The sequence below is a fragment of the Primulina eburnea genome, chromosome 4, assembly GCF_022965805.1.
Source record: "Primulina eburnea isolate SZY01 chromosome 4, ASM2296580v1, whole genome shotgun sequence".
Classification (NCBI taxonomy): domain Eukaryota; kingdom Viridiplantae; phylum Streptophyta; class Magnoliopsida; order Lamiales; family Gesneriaceae; genus Primulina; species Primulina eburnea.
In genome coordinates this window covers 24,857,743-24,870,713 of record NC_133104.1, presented here as the reverse complement: position 1 = coordinate 24,870,713, position 12,971 = coordinate 24,857,743, and the positions used below count along the sequence as shown (strand labels likewise).

Here is a 12,971-nt window from a genome sequence, read left to right as displayed (position 1 = left end):
GGTGTATTGATACCATACCCTCGATATTGTTATTGTCAGACTGAGTATTGACAGGCTTGGGGTTCGAGACTTCGACAGAGCCAGGGTATCAGAAAGAAAGGTATAAATTAATGTTGTGTTGGGATTGCACAACTCGAGGAAGGTTTGACTCGAGTTTCCCTAAATCACATACTTAGTTTATTACATTGATTCTTGTAATTGATGAGATTGATGATTGTAGTCTATTGATTTATAGCCACTGCATGTAATGACTGCTGATTCGCTAGTCATTGATTGATTTGCTTAGATACTGACTGTATGTATTGATTACTGAGTCGTTGAGTCATAGGCTGATTCGCCTAGTCACCGGCTGATTCGTCGGGTTATTGACTGATTCGTCTATTATAGGCAGATTCGCCTAGTCACCGGTTGATTCGTCTGGTGATTGATTGATTCGTCTAAACTTAAGCTGATTCGCTTAATTACAGGCTGAGTTGTCTGATTATTGGCTGATTCGCCTAATTACCGGTTGATTCGTCGGGTTATTGACTGAGTCGTCAATTCTGCGGCTGATTCGCCCAGACACTGGAGATATTAATTATATCGATTCCGTTTAGGGATTGATTCATTCCTACCGACTGAGATTCGATATAATTACCTATATCCAGACATCGGGATCCCTAGGTTAGAGTTGAGTCGAGTCTGAGACGACGCGTCAGTGGAGTCGAGTCTGAGACGACGCGTCGGTTGAGTTGAGTCTGATATGACATGTTGATTTACATTGTTTATATCATTCATGATTATTGAATGCTTGATATTGATTTATGTTTCTGATTTGAGACATGTTACGAATTATTCTTATATGCTTTCGTATATGCTTTTATATGATTGCATGTTTACATTGTTTATACTGGGATATGTATATCTCACCGGAGTTATCCGGCTGTTGTCTTGCTTTGTATGTGTGCATGATAACAGGTGGGGCTGGATCAGGGTCAAGAAGAGGATGAGAGAAGATTAGATAGCGTGGAGATCCGGGCTTCGAAGCAACATAGGATTCAGCACTGATATGTAGTGGAACCTAGTTGAATTCTTGTAGATAACGCAAGATTTGTATGTTCATGTTTAATATGTAATTTGAGTAAATTACATCACGTTTCCGCTTTGTATTTTTTAAAAAAAATTTAGACCATGTTTTATAATTGATTAATTAGTCCCAATGATGATTAAGAACTTGATTAGCGTCCGGGTCCCCACAAGTACCATCTCCGGTCTCCTGATAACCTGAATTACCTGTTATTGTCGACATACAAAGACAACAACAGCCCCATCTGGGGTGAGCAAAGCTCAGTCTGAAGCAACCAAAATATATACCACATATATCTAAACAATGATATATGATATGCCATGCATGTATGTCGTGGAAGTATCATGTCAAATGCTCATCCACTGAGTACATGTCAGAATCAATCGAATCGCTATCAAATCAATTCTCGAGCTGGCACACCGGCCTCAATCAGGGATACTTGTATGATAACGTCGATAAAACACTATCAAATCTCAAATCTCAATCAATCATCGGGGCAACTAATGTCTATGTTTTAAGGGCCACATAAAGCCAAAGATAGCATCGTGTTCACAAACCCCAGAATGAAATCCAATCATATCAAGGTATCCAAGTATCATAGCTCAACGTGTATGTCATTTATGCCACATCAAATCAATAAATAAGGCATATAGACTTATATTCTCATTCTAATCAATCAATTCAATCCAATAGATATCATATGATACAGATACCTGTTGTATGTTACTCGGTCGCAACATACCTTAATTCTTCGCTTTCAATCCACTGTAGCTTTAGATTTCAGCATAAAAATCTATCTACATCAATAACATATTCATTTCAATCAATAATTCATTCAAATTTAACAATATAAGTTCCAAATATCTTTTGAAACTTTGAAAATTCATATCAAAGTGAAATCATAACATAATTCAATTCTGACTTCAAAACTTGGTTTCTTGTCGGTTATTCTACTGCATATATTTATCAGAATTAATAACAACTGACAAATAATTCTTCAATCTCAATCCAACGATTAAAATTTTCTAATTATAATAAATTAGGAATAATTCAAAATAACATCACTATAATAATCTCTTCTTTGTTAAAATCATACACTATTAAACAATTTTCAATTTCTGTATGATTTAACAATTTATCGAATTTATTCCAAAAATTGACGAATTTCAAACATCACCAAAAATATAAAATTTATTACCTCAAAGCGAAGATCTCGTGTCAACGATCCCAAAACTGATGTCGATTCGTCGATTGGATAAACCGATAAGTCGAAATATCAAAAAAAAAAAAAATCAAAACCTTTATTTTTCCCACCTCTCTAATCTCTCTTTCGCAGTCAAACTTGAGTCGGTTGTGAATTCCACCAACTCACGTTTATTTATTCTTTTTTTATATTATATTATTTAAATTTATTAATACAATATAATATAATATATACTGATACGAAACCTCGATCGAATGAGAAGCAAACACGTTTATCGAAATCGCACCCTCAACTCAATAACAAACAAGGATCGATTATGTTGTCCCGATCTTTTGAAACAAGTAATGATTTGTGATATTCACCTCTAAGCGATTAAACTTAGCAACAAATATCAACAATAAAACAATTGAATTTCAAACGAACCTTCAAAGATCTTGTTTTGATAATTCGAGCGAAAAACAATCGACAAACACCACAAAGATGCAATCTTTGATAAGTTTGATTTGTATTGAAGATCAAAGAAAATTGCCTTGAATATTGAGAGAAATCTCCAATAATATGTTTAAAGTCTGAATATTTCGTTCATCCTTGATACAATGCATATAAATACAATAAAATAACAATAAAGTTGTGTGAAAAGGCTTAAAAAAGATAACTAGCAAATTTGACACGGAAGTGACCAAAAGACCGCGGGTGCGCTGATGATTTTACCGCGGGTGCGGTGCAGCTTCGGTGATTTTCTCAAATTCGAATATCATTGACAACGGTTCCGCTGATGATCCTACCGCGGGTGCGGTGCAGCTTCGGGAAATTTTCTTAAATTCGATTATAAAAGACTGCGGGTGCGGTGCCTGTTTCAGCGCGGGTGCGCTGGAACTTCAGCAAATATCACTTGAATAACATTCCATGGACCTCCAATATTATTATTCCCATGATTCCCAACCTCCTCTAATTTAGTCACCCAATTTGTAGATCCTCCTTGGTAGTTCATCATGAGTCCTTGAAGTGCTTCGTTAAACTTCTTGCTACGTCCTCTTGTTATAGGTCCTTCGGGCAACTCCAACGACTCCCATGCTTTCTTTGGTGCTTGATCAACCATGTTTGCATCATTCTCCCCTTCTTGAAAAGGATTTGTCCTCAAATCTTGATCATCTCCCACATCAAACAACGAAAGATCACTAACATTAAAAGTAGAACTGACATTGTACTCACCTGGTAGGTCTAATTTGTAGGCATTGTCGTTGATCTTTTCACGCACTTGAAATGGTCCATCACCCCTAGGTAAGAGTTTCGAACGTCGCTTTTCTGGAAATCTTTCCTTTCTTAAGTGCAACCACACTCAATCTCCCTTTTCAAAAACCATCTTTTTCCTCCCTTTGTTGGCTTGCTTCGTATATTGTAAATTCTTCTTCTCGATGTTATTCTTGACCTTCTCATGCAAACTTCTAACGAATTCAGATTTCTTCTTACCATCCATGTTCAATCATTCACTCACAGGCAAAGACATCAAATCCAAAGGAGTTAAAGGATTAAAACCATAAACAATCTCAAATGGTGAATAATTCGTAGTAGAATGCACGCTACGGTTATATGCAAACTCAACAAATGACAAATATTCTTCCCAATTTTTCAAGTTCTTTTTGAGTATAGCACGCAAAAGTGTTCCTAGAGTTCTATTAACAAATTCAGTTTGTCCATCCGTTTGAGGATGACATGTAGTAGAAAAAAACAGTTTAGTGCCAAGCTTATCCCACAAAGTTTTCCAAAAGTAACTCAAAAATTTAACATCACGGTCAGATACAATAGTCCTAGGCATACCATGCAACCTAACGACTTCCTTAAAGAACAAATCTGCGATGTTGGATGCATCATCGGTTTTATGACAAGCAATAAAATGTGCCATTTTAGAGAATCTATCAACAAAAACAAATATCGAATCCCTCCCCTTCTTAGTCCTTGGCATACCTAAAACAAAATCCATAGAAATATCAATCCAAGGTTCACTAGGAACAGGAAGTGGTGTATACAATCCATGTGGTTGTGTTCTAGACTTAGCTTGTCTACAAGTAATGCACTTTTCACAAACACGCTCAACATCACGTTTCATATGTGGCCAATAAAAATGCTCATGCAAACAACTCAAAGTTTTAGCCACACCAAAGTGCCCCATCAAACCACCACCATGTGCCTCCCTCACAAGTAATTCACGAATTGATGACTTAGGAATGCACAATCTATCTTTTCTAAATAAAAACACATTATGCAAATAAAATTTATCATGTGGATCATGTATACATGTTTCAAATACTTCCTTTAAATCCTCATCCATCGCATACAATTCTTTCACATATTCAAATCCCAAGATTTTTGAATCCAAGGTAGAAATTAGTACGTACCTCCGTGATAGTGCATCGGCCACTACATTATCCTTACCTTGTCTGTTTTTGATTATGTAGGGAAATGTTCCTATGAATGCCACCCACTTGGCATGCTGATTGTTCAGTTTCTGTTGTCCCCTAAGGTATTTTAGAGACTCATGATCGGTATGGATCACAAACTCCTTAGGCCTCAAGTAGTGTTGCCACATCTCCAAAGTCCTCACAAGCGCGTACAACTCCTTGTCATACGTTGGATAGTTCAGTCCTGCTCCATTGAGTTTCTCACTAAAGTACGCCATTGGTCGTCCTCCTTGCATCAAAACACTTCCAATACCTACACCTGAAGCATCACAATCAATTTCAAAAGTATTAGAAAAATCAGGCAAAACAAGTAAAGGCGCATTAATTAATTTTTGTTTAATAATATTAAAAGACTTATCTTGCTCCTCGCCCCAATGGAATGGAACGTTCTTCTTAATCACCGCCGTCATCGGTGCCGCCAGTGTGCTAAAATCTTTTACAAACCTCCTATAAAAGCTTGCAAGACCATGAAAGCTTCGAACTTGACTAACATTAGCAGGCGTTGGCCAATCTCGAATAGCACTTACCTTGTCCTCATCCACTTGTATCCCCTGTGAACTTACCACAAAACCTAGAAAGACAAGCTTGCTTGTACAAAAATTACATTTCTTAAGATTAGCATATAAATGTTCATCCCTAAGTGTTATCAGTACAAGTCTTAAATGCTCAACATGCTCTTCTAAGTCTTTTCTATACACAAGAATATCATCAAAATAAACCACAACAAATTTCCCTATGTAAGCACGCAAGACATGATTCATCAACCTCATAAAGGTACTAGAAGCATTAGTTAAGCCAAAAGGCATGACCATCCACTCTAATAACCCATACTTGGTTTTAAATGCCATTTTCCACTCATCACCTTCCCTCATTCTAATTTGGTGATAACCACTTTTAAAATCAATCTTACTAAAAATGCATGCACCATGCAACTCATCTAACATATCATCTAGTCTAGGTATGGGATGCCTATACTTGATGGTTATATTATTGATTGCCCTACAATCTACACACATTCGCCGTGATCCATCTTTCTTAGGAACTAATAAAACAGGTACAACACAAGGATACATGGACTCACGCACAAAACCCCTTTCTAACAACTCACTTATCTGCCGCTGAAGCTCCTTAGTCTCCTCCGAATTTCTTCTATAAGCTGGACGGTTTGGCAATGCACTTCCGGGTACAAAATCAATTTGGTGCTCAATCCCCCCTCAATGGTAGTATTCCTTGAGTTAGATCCTCCGGAAATATATCATCAAACTCCTGCAAAAGGGAAAAAACAGTGCTCGGAAGGGTTCCGGCTATATCACTTGTGTTAAGGAGAATCTCCTTGTAAAGAATCAACAAAAAGGGTTCACGTGTGTACATTAATTGCTTTAACTCACTCTTTTGGGCCATATACATTTTTTTCTTGGCCACTTTCCTTTCATTTTCTTCTTTTTTTTTCTCTATGGTCTTTTCATCATTTTTTTATCGCTTATTTTTTCGACCATATCTTTTTCTTGTTTGTTTAAGGCCACCTCAATTTTCTTTCGGCCTCATCTCTTTTTTCTTTTCTCGTTGGTCCTCCATTATTTGTTTTGGGGACAAAGTGTAGAGCCCAAATTCGTACACGTAAAACCCATGCATTATTTATTTGTTAAATCAGTTATTTAATTTAAAACGATTTTCTTAGCCATGCATAATTTATTTAAATGTATTATTTTAAATTAGTCATGTTTATTGTGATGCACGTTAAAATGTCTTTCGAGTTTCATGTTTCAGGCGATCATTCGAGGTGGGATTAAAGAAAAGACCGGCGACGATTTTGGCAATTTAAAATGTGGTATTTTATTTTTAAGTTGAGTTTGGGGCGTTTTAAATTAATATATTAAGTTTCATCTTTTTAAGCCTAAATCATTTAGTTAGTAATTTTAAGAGTTTAAAACTTTTAAAATTAACATTTTGGGTGTGTTACTTTAATTGAGGAGTTTATTTTAAGTTTAAGTAGTGAGGAATTTTAAGTTTCTAAAATGATTATTTTATTGAAAATTACTTGGAGTTAAAGTAAGGGGATTAGTATATTTTTATACCTAATAATTTAATTAAACCACTCTTTAATCCTAAATTGATTGATTAAGCAAAAATCTATTTCCCTAAGTACTAAAATCATGCACACACACCTTTTTCACACACTAATTATCGGCCAACACACACACACGAACAATTCATTCTAGCTTTTATTTTTTTAGAAGCAAAAACCTAGGGTTCTTCCTACTCTAGTGCAGCCGCCCCTCATCTGATACTATTACAACAATTTTCGTGTGAATTCTTCAAGGATTTTAGCGCCACAGTCGTCCCGGATCAACCTCGCTTCCATCTTTGCTTCGATATCGCCGGTTCGGTAACGTTTACGATTTAAAGGCACATATAATCTCTCTTTTGATGCGTCGATCATGTCATATTATGTGTTGCGTTGTTTTACGTGTGAAAATTCATGTATATTGTTCAGAGTTTGAGTGGTTGTTTGTTTGGATCGATTTTGAAGGAAAAGTTTTAGATCTAAATCACGTTTTACTGTTCTTATTAAAACTACGAATTTTAGGTCAAGATTTTGGGAAAACGTTTCACGCAAAAACGTATAACTTTTCGATACCTTCGATTTGATATAAAATTCGAAATTTTTGGACAAAAATTGAGTGAGTTATGGTGTTTTTTGTGGGACTGCTCAAACTGCATTTTTCAGAAAAATATGATGTTGATGCGTTCTTGAACTTTATTTGTTGCAGGATTCGTTGGGTATCGATGGGTGACCGTTGATGCGTCTAGGTATGTTTAGCAGGTTTTTGGGATGGCTATTGATGTGTTGTTTCATGTCGTTGGGTCCTTGGGAGAACGAGTGCCGTGTAAACCATTTTTCTGTCAAAGGTTTTGTTCATGAGTTTGATGAGCTATTTGGGATATGTGGTTGTGATGGGACAATCGTATAGGCTTGAGTCAATAATATAGTAGCCTAAGATGGTCTCAGGGTGTTGATTCATGGTCCATACAATCGAGTCGAGAGCGTTAAACAAAACATGTACAAAATTTTCGTAACTTGGCTTGTCCCGCAGGTACACGGACCCGGGCACGGACCCTGGCACGGGGTCCGTGTCTTCCCTTTTCCCTTGGTGCGCCATTACAGTGAGTACACGGACCCTTACCCGGACCTTAGCACGGGGTCCATGCCTTCCCTTTTCCTTCGCACACATTTTACCGAGCCTACACGGACCCGGGGCCGGACCTGGGCACGGGGTACGTGTCCTTCATATTTTGGGGAAAATTCTATAGTATGCCTTGAGGTTTGATGTCATGGTCTAGTACAATGATTAACAAGGTCGAGTCATGGGAATTTTAGAACGTCCTAAGGAATTGAATGAACTTGTAAGTAAGTAGGATTGATACGTCTAAGCTATGCAAGTTTAGTATGCAGTTTCATGTTAGTATGTGATAAGTGCAAGATTTGCACTTAATTTATATTAGAATCCATTTTGAATTATGCTTGTTTCGAACAGAATTATGCGTTTTTGGTTGTTTTTGTTGTCATTTCAGGAATGGAGAAGATAGTGGATACGCAACCAAGTGAATCGAGAAAACAGAACCGAATCGAGAGCTCAACTATTGCCAAGACCAGAAGTATGCGCGCTGCTGCGCGAGTTCTTGCGCTACCGCGCGCGCAAAGATATGCCATGGGACAGAAGTGCGCGCGCCATCGCGCCACTTCACGCGCAGTCGCGCGCACGTTCACTCAAACCCTCGGACAGAGCCTCGCGCGCGCCTGAGCGAGATCACGTGCAGCCGCACGCAATGATGTGCAGATGATCGACAGTGGCATGCGCGCAAACGCGCCAACTCATGCGCACCCGCGCGCACAGATCCGAGAGCAACGCGCGCAAGCGCGATTTCACGCGCAACCGCGCACGAGCAAACGCACCACACGGCAGAACGGTCCGCGCCACCGCGCGAGATCACGCGCCACCGCGCGCGCGGCGGCGTTCACAAAATCTATAAATACACGCGAGCTAGGTCAGAAAAGGGGGCAGCCGTTTTGGTAGAGAAAACACCTCGGAGACTTGGAGTGAAGGCGAGACGAAGGCACGGAACGCGAAGATCGATCACAACTACGAAGAACGACGGATCTGGGGACAGAGACGACGCTTCGGATTTGTTATCTTTTCCTTTGTTTCTCTATTCTATTGTGTATCGATGCCTAGAATTACAAATATGTCTTGTGTTCTCTTGGATTTCGTGATGAACTAAACTTCCATTCTAGAGAATGACGTAACTCTGTTGAAACGATGATTTGACACCGTTGTTTATTTGATTGAATTCCGCTTTCGTTTAATTGTGTTCTCTGTGTTTACTGCACTGCAATTTACTGGCCATAAATTGTTGTTGTTTGATTAATCTTATAACTCGGGAGAGGGACTAGGATTATAGATCATTAGAGACACATCGTTAAATGTTTATAGCGTTCGGAAGGCGTATAACTTTAGCGAGGCTTAGTAAGAACATTGTTAGCATTTATCTATGAAACGTAGATTATAATTAGGAATAATTGAATCGAAGTTGATAGATACACTTTATTCGTCACTTGGGAAAGGGGGAATAAAACAATCTAAGTGTTCTTGGCCATTAATTGATTGGAATTCAGGAATATAAATTAAACTGTGAATAATTATCGTGGAAACTTTGTGAAATCATTTCTCTAGATACTTTCTCTCATTATTATCTCTCAATTCGGTGACTTATTTAATTCATTGTTTTCAGCTAATTCATTCAACCAAACCACCCGTTTATTCAATTTCTCTAAATAAAGTTGAGACTATTTTAATTACAAGAATTGATATACAATTTTACACACACTCCTCGTGGGATCGATATTTGTACTCTGACCAGTACTAAAACTTGACACCGTACACTTGCGGTAGGAAAACGCGCAACAAGTTTTTGGCGCCGTTGCCGGGGAGTGTCAAATTTGAATTTATATCAGTATTGTTACCAAGTAGACTTGACTTTAATTTAGAGTTTATTTTTATTGTTTTACTTTGTTATTTTATAATCTTCTCTGTTTTTACAGTGCATGTGAAAATATACAAATCCCGACTTGCTGGTTTTTGATCCTGAAATCGAAAGAACTGCCAGGAGATTAAGGAAAGCAAAATGAGAGGAGATTAAAGAAATGGCTGAAAACAGAGATCATCAGAACGAGCTCCCACGAGAGGTGCCAATCCGAGAACATTTCCGCCCAGTCATTAACGCTCACTATTCTGGAATAGCTCGTGGAACCATTGCTGCTAATAACTTCGAGCTAAAGCCCGCACTGATCAACATGGTTCAACTTAACCAGTTTGGAGGTGCAGCCACAGCAGATCCCCATCTTCATCTCAGGACTTTTCTAGAGATCACGGACACGGTAAAAATTAATGGTGTTTCTGACGAAATTATTCGATTGCGTTTGTTTCCGTTTTCTCTCAGGGATCAGGCAAGGAGCTGGCTCCAATCTCTGCCGCTAGGGAGTATTACTACATGGGCAGATTTGGTCACAAAATTTCTGTCAAAGTATTTTCCTCCTGCTCAGCTGAAAATAGACATCACTAAGTTCAGGCAGAGGGAATTTGAAGTGTTATATGAGGCTTGGGAGAGATACAAAGAACTGCTCAGAAAATGTCCGAATCATGGATATGCAGAATGGGTTCAGATTGAGCTCTTTTACAATGGTCTGGATGGGCCAACTAGAGGCAATGTGGATGCAGCCGCCGGAGGTACTATTTTTTCTAAAACACCTGAGGAAGCTTATGAATTACTTGAACAGATGACCATCAACAGTTATCAGTGGCCAAGTGAGAGATCAGGAGTACAGAGAACAGCTGGAGTGTATGCCGTAGACCCGATCACATCACTGACTGCACAGGTTTCGGCATTGACAGCACAAATTGCAGCGATGAACAAGCCAGGCCAATCTACGTCTGATGTAGCTTTGGTAACTGCTGCGGAAGAGCCAGTTGTTGAAGAAGCTCAGTACATTAACAATCGTGGCTATGGAGGCTACAGAGGTAACCCTCCCCCTAACACTTATCACCCTGGTTTGAGAAACCATGAAAATTTTTCTTATGCAAACAATAAAAATGTGTTGAACCCTCCACCGGGGTTCAATACATCAAATGGGGAAGGGAAGCCATCATTTGAGGATCTAGTGGGGACATTTGTTGTTGAATCTGGTAAGAGGATGTCTAGAACTGAGTCTAGACTCGACAACCTTGAGACACATATGGCGAGTATTGGTGCTACTTTGAAAATCCTGGAGTCGCAAGTTGGGCAAATAACGAAGCAACTCACATCTCAACCATCAGGTGCAGTGCAAAAGAATGCAGACCCAAATCTGAGAGAGGTGAATGCTATTTTTATGCAGCATAAGGAGATTGGAGTGGTAGGCAAAGAAAAGAAAGTTGATCAGCCGCCTCCAAGCAAAAGGAGCCGAGGTAAGAAAGGTAAGAGTTATGATTTTGATCAATGCGTTGATATTTCTTTACTTCCCTACCCCCAAAGATTTTTACAATTGAAGGCTGAGTTTCAAAAGAAAAAAGGTCTTGAAGATCTCAAGAACCTACACTCTAACATTCAGTTTGCAGAGCAGGAAGATGTGGCATTTACTGGAGGAGATGATAAGGGCAGGAAAGGAAATCTTCCTCAGAAGCTACAAGACCCCGGGGAATTTGTTGTACCATGTGAAATTGGAAGTCAATCAGAGGAAAATGCTATCTGTGATTCAGGAGCGAGCGTGAATATAATGCCAAGTTTCCTTTACGAGAAACTTGGATTGAGCAGGATAAAGCCCACAGGACTAAGCTTGCAAATGGCAGATAAATCGGTCAGGACACCGCTGGGTGTTGTGGAAGATGTTGAACTTAAGATTGATAAAATAAGGCTTCTAGCAGATTTTGTGGTACTTGATATTCAGAACAGTCAAAACGTTCATGTCATTCTAGGACGACCATTATTGGCTGCTGTTGGAGCTATTATTGACGTGAAACGAGGAAAGATGACCATGGAAGTTGAAGGTCAGCTGGTGGAAATAAAGGCATCCAAGATATCATACGATCCACCATGAACAGGATTGGTATAGTCGGGCTGATGACGTTAAACCAAGCGCTGTGTGGGAGGCAACCCACAATTTATTTTCTTTAGCATTCATTTTTTTTATTATTTTATTTTATTTTACGTCATTAGTTGTTAATTTTACCCACCACCAGATCTATCACCTCCGCAGCCCATGGAAATGGATGACTCAGATGCTGCGGACAACAACTCGAGCGCCCGAGTTTTGACACTCGTGCGCGAGGTATGTGTTGTGTTCTTTATTTCTATACATCGAGGACAATGCATACTTTAAGTTTGGGGGAGGGTAAAATTGCGTTGCTCATTGCTTGTTAGAATTTTTCTGCAAATTTTTTTAATTTTTTGTTTTATCGATCAGTAGTTAGTTTGATTTTTTTTATTGCATGCTAGATTTGATAGGAAAAGTCATGGATAAGTAAACCGTGTGGCCGATGATGAAAATTGAATTGTGGTCATGAGATTTATATGTGTTCATGAGAACCTAGGAGTCACAAATATTTTGCACTGTCGTGTTTATTGATACTATTGTTGCTTAGAGACAAGTTGTATGCATGTGATGCTAAATAGACGACATATATCTGATTCTTGGTAATTCTTGCATGACATTGATTGACACTTTCACAAACATAGAAATGATCTAGGCAGTCTTTCACAATATCTTTGGGTCTGTGTTCTTTGTTTACTGTCAGTTGTAGCCCTTTGAGCTTCAAGTTAATTGCGATGCTTAAATTTTCTTCGTGCACCTATTTCATCTACCATTTTTATTGAAATTTGCATGTGACTGGTTTGTATGAGTTGACTAATGGATTGACGGTAAGCTAGAACTTGTTTGAACACTTTTCGAGGCGAAACACGGATAATATGTGACATAGGAATGATTTAGACGATCTTTGAAACCGTTGAGCCTTCGAGCCTACCAAATGAACATGAAATATCCCTAGTGTCCCATTTTGAGCCTACTAAAAAATCAAGTGGTGTGTGTCGATGACATACAATTAGCCCCCACTTGTATCTATTCTATATCCCACAGCAACTACCAAATGAAGCTTATACACTTAATTTCCTGCCTGCTTTTGAGAGAAATAAATTCATTGGTGTTGTA

At 38.7% G+C, this 12,971-nt stretch overlaps 1 protein-coding gene across 1 annotated transcript; it reads left to right on the top strand.

Moving 5' to 3' along the window:
• Positions 1-9,932: 9,932 nt before the first annotated feature.
• LOC140830142 (uncharacterized) lies at positions 9,933-11,861 on the top strand. The gene is made up of 2 exons (XM_073193426.1): positions 9,933-10,806; positions 10,948-11,861. Exons 1-2 carry the CDS (start codon positions 9,933-9,935, stop codon positions 11,859-11,861), a joined length of 1,788 nt encoding a protein of 595 aa, XP_073049527.1.
• Positions 11,862-12,971: the final 1,110 nt, after the last annotated feature.